General features: G+C 38.6%; 1 protein-coding gene across 1 annotated transcript; it reads right to left on the bottom strand.

Annotated features, from left to right (window-relative positions):
* Positions 1-95: 95 nt before the first annotated feature.
* On the bottom strand, positions 96-1940 carry LOC118338353 (mycophenolic acid acyl-glucuronide esterase, mitochondrial-like). The gene is made up of 3 exons (XM_035675653.1): positions 1794-1940; positions 1144-1330; positions 96-270 (listed from the first exon to the last, which is right to left on the bottom strand). Exons 1-3 carry the CDS (start codon positions 1885-1887, stop codon positions 111-113), a joined length of 441 nt encoding a protein of 146 aa, XP_035531546.1. The 5' UTR covers positions 1888-1940; the 3' UTR covers positions 96-110.
* Positions 1941-7148: the final 5208 nt, after the last annotated feature.

Here is a 7148-nt window from a genome sequence, read left to right as displayed (position 1 = left end):
CGCAGCCCACAAACACCCGCTAAAAAACAGGGTTAGGGTTAGGGTAAGGGTTTTTGTCCCACTTTCAATTCCCATCCCACTGAGCAACGTTTTCATTACTTTATTGATTACTAACCACCAGTAACTTGCAAAGGGACATGACCATAAGTAATATTTACCTGTGGCCCCTCTGCTAACTCGTCCAAAACGAAAAGAACATCTTTTTTCCAGGTACCGATAGTTCCTTCTGCTAGCACCCCCTCCGAGGCCCCATGTCCTGTGTAGTCAAACCTGGGAAAACATAAATAGAACAGCCCACGGCCATGAGTATCAGAGGGTAAACAAAGGCGAGCCACGAGAGGCCAGGGACAAAGTTAATTTTGATTTTATTTTTTTAGACATTATGAGAAGAGTAAATCAGTTATATATACTACAGTGAACATGGGATTAGGCCTTTGAGTATTCAGTATGATTAAGCCATGTCTTTTGATATCCAACCTCGATGGGAAATGGATTTGCAGGACCACAAGAGGTTTGAATGTATTTAAAAGTCACTACTTGATATAACTCAGTTACATTCAGAGGCACATTTTGTGGAAGCAAACTCTACTCTACATAACCAAATACACTACAGTTTATTTTGTATGTAGGTTATCTTGGGGCATAAAGCTACTTGGAAACTAAATCAGTATTTACAAGCACAATTTAACCAATAATTATAGTACGACGCTTAATCACATTTTCTGTTGTGTCCCTATTTCACAGTGACACAAACTGTATTGTCTTTTCAGTAACTGTCCCGCAAAAATAAAACTCCTTCCTTCTAATAATTATCTCTGTAAATGAATGACTTTAAAAGGGGGTGTAACTGTGGGTGTGTGGTGGATGCATGCATCTTGTCCACTTTGTGCATTTAATTTCTTCAAAATCTGAATGAATAGACTTTAATCGGATTTAATGCTGACCACAAAATTTGTATTGTTTTGTAGTTAATACAGGCGTTTTCCCACCTTTCAGAGCTGTAAACCAAGACCATTATTACCTAGGACCATAACTCTATATATGTGCTCTGTCTATTTATTGTGATTTATTCTGTATTTAGAATGAAATTATGAGCATTGCATAGTCTTGCATCCCTTTTTAAGACATATTTGGATGACTCACCTAAGGTATGAGTGTCCTAGTGACCTACAAAACTCCTCCAGTGACTCGGCTTTCTGCCCATTCATGTTGGACCCATATCCAGGGAGGAAGACCACACCTGGACTCTTCCCCTTCACTCTTCTGTAGGCCAGCTTTGGGAGGTCTGGTCGTGAAGCATACTGGACTGTGGACTTGTGTCTCCTGTCTCCTGGTTGACACAGTACAAAGCATTATTGTTCATGGCAAAAACACGTTATGCAACTCATTCAATAAACAGTACATTGGCTTAATGACACACACAACATGAATGCAATTTCACACCCCATTTTGTGGGTTAAGGCTTCTCTTGACGCAAATTAGAAACCCGCACATGGGAGACGGCATGGGTGCTTTTTTTATTTAACACATCGACAAAACAAACAAAGAATGTAGGCACAGTCAAACACCTGGGGTAGGCTAATAAACGTCGACGCGTTTTAAAATACTACGAGAATCAACGCAGACGACGCAAAAACAGCCACAAGCGCAAAGGCAGCGCCGTTTACAAGCTCTACATTTTTAAGACGACGCAGTCTGGGTGCGCCACACCCCCCTCTCTGCCTTTAAATAGCCTTGTTTTAAACTCATGTCGGGTTAAATTCACTGTGCCTAAAGCGGAGACTTGTACAAACCTTCCAGACGCTTTGAAGACAAAGCTGCGAGCCCTCCATTACTTAATATGTGTGAAAGTCCTCTGCGGCAGGACCTCAGCGCGACGGCTGCCATACTGCTCCGCGACCCACTGAGGACGTATCGCGAGAGTAGCGCCAGTGAATCTCGTTGACTCAGAGCTGATCAATTGTAGTCCAGATTACACGACTACAAAAAGCAATGTTAAAATACTCTATTACAAGTCCTGCGTTCAAACTTTTTAGCAAAGTATTATTTTAAACAAGTAGCCATTAAAGTATTAAAATAAAAAGTGTTCATTATGCACCAGAATGGCCTTTGTTATTGTTATATTATTGCATTTCTAAATAAATATGTATGCAGCATTTTATTGTTATAGCTAGTCGAGGAGCTGATTTGTTTTATATACTGTTGGGCAGTTTAATGTTCACAATTAATCATTTATTATACAATGACCATATATTTTGTATGCAAAATCTTAATCTGCAAAATCACTATAGCTGTCAGACACAGAGTTGTTTGCTGTTAGCAATTATATGATAACATTATTGTCCTTTTTTATGGCTAAAAACACATTTTATTGTAGTTTGTTCTTACTCATACTCAAATCCCAAACCACCACAATATCTATAATGTCAGCCAAAATAGTGGTATTATTATTAGCATAACAAACCTAGAGGTATAGAGTAAATAAAACCCTTATAGGACTCAGATACTTAGTTAGTCTAGCTGAATGTTTCATACTTCATTTTAACATTTTATAGATAGTGGTAGAACAAATTTCACATCCTTTTTTTAAGTAACAGTAGCAATACCTGCATCCTAAATATCTCCTGTAAAGTTTAGAGTGTAGGCATATATTATTGTTAATAATGATGCATTAATGTTGTAGCTGGTTGAAGTGGGGATAAATATACTATTACTAGGACTAAAATGCATCACATTTGTATGAGTTACATTTGAAAGTGTGATTTTAAACTGTACATTTTAACCTTAATATATATTTATATATATATATATATATAATCATATGTTTTTATCTGTAGTGCAATATTTCCCTCTGAGATGTAGTGGAAGTAGAAAGTAGCATTATAATTGAGTAAATGTATTTTTTGAAGTCCAGCTCTGTCCTGGGCTGCCCTTTGGACTCAGTGAGGGAGGTGGGTGACAGGAGAGTCCTGGCTAAAGTGTCATCCATGCTGGGAGCATGATGGACAATGCAGTCCCACCCCCTGGCGGTGACCCTGAACAGAAGCTGAGGGAGCAGCGGTTCAGTGAGCAGAGTGCTTACCTCTGTGTGTGAAGGAAAGATCAGAAGGTGGCTTTGCGCTTCCTGCTGCTGTTGAGGCTGTCACAACGAACACTCTTGATGATGTGCAACAGTGCATACAAAAAAACAACTGTTATTTGTATTTCTTTATTCTGGTCCTTTTGTATAACTTTGAGACGAATGGTTCCCGCACTTGTGGCACTGTTGCAAACTGCAATTTCCCCATTGTGGGACAAATAAAGGTTTTCTTATCTTATCTTATCTTATCTTATCTTATCTTATCTTATGAAAGGAATCATTAAATGTTGATGTATACCACTGATAAAGCTGTGATTTATTTCAACAGGAAGATGGAGACCCATAGCCAACAGAGGAGGGAGCTGCAGGAATAATATTGCCTCAGGTGAGAAAAACATAAATTAAGCTTGTTAGAATCTTTGTGTTAAATATTTGTGTACCATTATTTTCGTAACTGGTAATTAGGTCCAGTGTGTAACATTTAGGATGATCTATTGCCAGAAATGGAATATAATATGCATAACTATGTTTTCATTAGTGTATAATCACCTGGAAATTAGAATCGTTATGTTTTTGTCAACTTAGAATGAACCGTTTGTATCTACTGTTGCCGCGGGTCACCTTCCATGAAGGCTGCAATGTTTCTACAGAAGCCCACTGGGTTCGAGTTATAATCTCAGTTTTGTGGGGGCCTTGTAGGAAAATATAAATAATAACCCAATGGGTGCACCAAGAATGAGAGAGACTTCACTGCTCATTACGTGGTCCAACACATTCACACACACACACACACACAGTCCACTAATTGCAACACTTGTATTAAGTAGATTGCAATAACCCTAACTGCCCTGAAATATTGCAACAAAGTTACAATAGCCTGAAATATGCCAAGTGACACCCATCACTCATAGGAAGAATGCATTTCCGCCCTTCATGGTATCATATGAAAGTGGGTGTTATTATTTTACACACTGTTGGCTGCATATGCACAGTACCCTATCCTAAGTAGTGCTCCACTAGTATGAAAATACTAGAAATAGAACGTAAGCAGTCAGATAAATAATACTATTAACATTACATTGAAAAAAGCCTTATTTGTGATTAAAATAATGGCTGTTGGTAATGTATAGCGACCCTCACACATGTATGGTTTTACTGCTTTCATGGTAGCTCACACATACCTCGACCAATGGTAGCCCAGAATAGACAACCCAATACCCAACCCCAACTCTGGACCTTTAATCTCACAATATTTAATAAAGTTATTCAATCTAAATCATTGGATGAATATTCCAGAGTGATACAGGTGATCAAATGTGAGACCTGCTCCTTGGGGAACCAGACTCATCATTCTGGACTGTGCTGAGTCATGCAGTGCCAAATTAAAAGGGGTCGTTTCTGATAGACAACACATAACCCAGCCTTTACTGCACATAAAAGTGGTTATGTGAGGTTATACAGCCCGGATTGAAAATGTGTCTTTATCTGACTTTCCAACAGCCATTTTAACGAGGCTGTGATGTCTGTTGGTCGTAATGTGGTCCTTTATTTTTCTTTTCCACACGGGCAAACTGTCAGGGTGTAATCATTCTGTCCTTTCTCGTCCGTGATCAGTCCAACCTCTTGTGTCATTACAGACACTACTCCACTAGCTGCGACTGCTGAGTTTCTATACTGCTCATGTTTGTCTACCATTTGCAGCAGAACTAGACTTTAAAAATAGTGAAATTAATTCCACAAGAATGCATTCCCCTTAAAACAATGATTTTAATTATTTTTTTTACCTTAAGCAAGCTGATACAAGTTTCCAGAAATACTCAATCACCATTACCCACAGGACATTAAAATAATTGCATGTAATATCTAACTGAGAAACTGAGTTTTAAAAGTACATAGTCAAGGCTTAAAGTGACTCAATACCTCCATCATGTGGAACAGATGTATAAATAACTTCAAGTGGGTAAAGCTTTTCAGAAGAGAAGAAAAATATGTTTTCCAATTTACTGAATTTACAGAGTGTCCTTTATGATGGAGGAAAGATTCTTTTCTAATGGTGAGATAAATTAATCCACAAAAGCAGACAGGTGAAAGAGGTAAAACTGCCGATACTGGCAACAATGTGTCTGCCCGAAGGATGTCTGAGGCTTTTATGTATTTCTGATAATGGGTAAAAAGGAAACCTTTCTGTGAATGATGATCAAGGGCGTCATGAATAATACCTTTGAAAGACAGAGTTGGGTCTTGGTGAGTTCAGTTTAAAAAACTATCGCCATTTAAGGTTGTCTTCAACTTTTATTTGCATAACCAAATTCAATTATGACCTGTAATGATCCATAATAAGAATAGGTTATATGTGAATCCTAAAGGGCAGCCATCTTTTCTCTTATTCCTCTTAGCCTACTGCCTCTTATTGTAAGGGATGCAGTTGTTCCTCAGCTTCCATCAGCTCATCTGGCTGTCATGTGTGGGCTCATTTGTGCCTCAACTGGAGAAAACACTGAAACTTGAAACTGATGGAGGTTAATCAGAGAACACTTTGTTGACATCCTGACAGAAGTGTTTTTTCTAAATCTATTTGCAGTCATCAGCACCAGAGTACACTTCTTCTCATTCATTCCCTTAAAGGTCCAGTGTGTAACATTTGGGAGGATGTATTGTCAGAAATGGAATATAATATGCATAACTATGTTTACATTAGTGTATAATCACCTAAATATAGGAATCGTTATCTTTTTGTTCCCTTAGAATTAGTCTGTTATATCTACAGATGCTGTGAGTCACCTTCCATGGACTCCACCAAGAAGAGACAAACAAACTGAAACACTAGCTCCAGATGCGTTTTTGGTGTGTTTCGCATCCACAGTAGTTTTCTCTTGCACTTGGAAGGGGAGGGTGCAACTACACAGCTAAATGCCACTAAATCCTACATTCTGGACCTTTAAAAATAATTGCTTTAACAGCTGTACAATACAGTAATGTTTTAAAATTCAAACATGCAGCAATTTAATATATTTACTGCTGAAGTTGAGCAAAATGCAGTAATACTAACAGTTGTAATACTGGGATTCTTGCTGTAGATTGGACACAATATGACCCTTTGACAGGGCTTGTGTGGCAGCACGAGATACGGGTGCAAAAGGAGTCCCTTTAATGAGGCAGGGTGAGAGATGGGAAGAGGCCGAAAGACAGATTATGTGGAGGTAGAGTGTCAATGAGCTGGACGGAGAGAGCAGACGCATGCTGGATGGCGAGCTGTCGATAGACACCTAGACAAGCAGTTGTCCAGTCTCTGTGCAGCCATAACAAGCTGTATAGCCTCACCTCTTCCTCCCCTTCCAGTTCCCCTTTGGCCTCGGCTGGGCCTGCTGTCTGGGGCCTGGGTGCCTGAAATCCTGGTAATAACGGTGGCATTGATCGCTGTGCCTGGGATGGCCAATTACAGCTTCCATAGCATCTAATGAGGAGCAATCGCTCCAGTGGCAATTACTTCAGCTGTATAGTGCCCCGGAACTGAGATGGAGCTGCGAACACAAGGGAAGTGCAAGTGAGACAAATACAGAGTGCTGCTATTACTACTGCACACATACATAAACACACACATAGGTACACATCTCACCTCACAATTCTAATGTGCAATCCGTGCAATTAAGGTAAAAAATACAGTTGAGAACAGTAAGGTTATGTCGTATATTTCTATGGGATTTGGGAGGGGATTCATTCCCTGAGATGGAGTTTTTACATTTTAAAATGACAGAAATATTAGACTTTTTTTTATTTTATTTTTTTTAGGATGATTATGGCAGCTTTTTTGTCTAAATATATTTAACATTGACAGTTTTACTGGCAAAAGTATAAATACATTAACATATAACATGTGAAACTGAAAAGTAAAATGAATAAAATGTGAAATTGTGTGATTTTTAAAAATACTCTAATTCAATTGTTTGGGGCTAATTAAACATTTATTTTCAGTCTAAAGGGCTCATATGGGGGAATTTGCACGTATGACCTCAGTATTTCTAAAATCCAGTATGAAAATTGAACTTATTTGTCCTAGAACAAGCTCATT

Source organism: Morone saxatilis, unplaced genomic scaffold, assembly GCF_004916995.1.
Source record: "Morone saxatilis isolate NCDOM2014 unplaced genomic scaffold, NCSU_SB_2.0 Contig10, whole genome shotgun sequence".
Lineage (NCBI taxonomy): Eukaryota > Metazoa > Chordata > Actinopteri > Moronidae > Morone > Morone saxatilis.
This window is presented reverse-complemented; position numbering and strand designations above follow the sequence as displayed.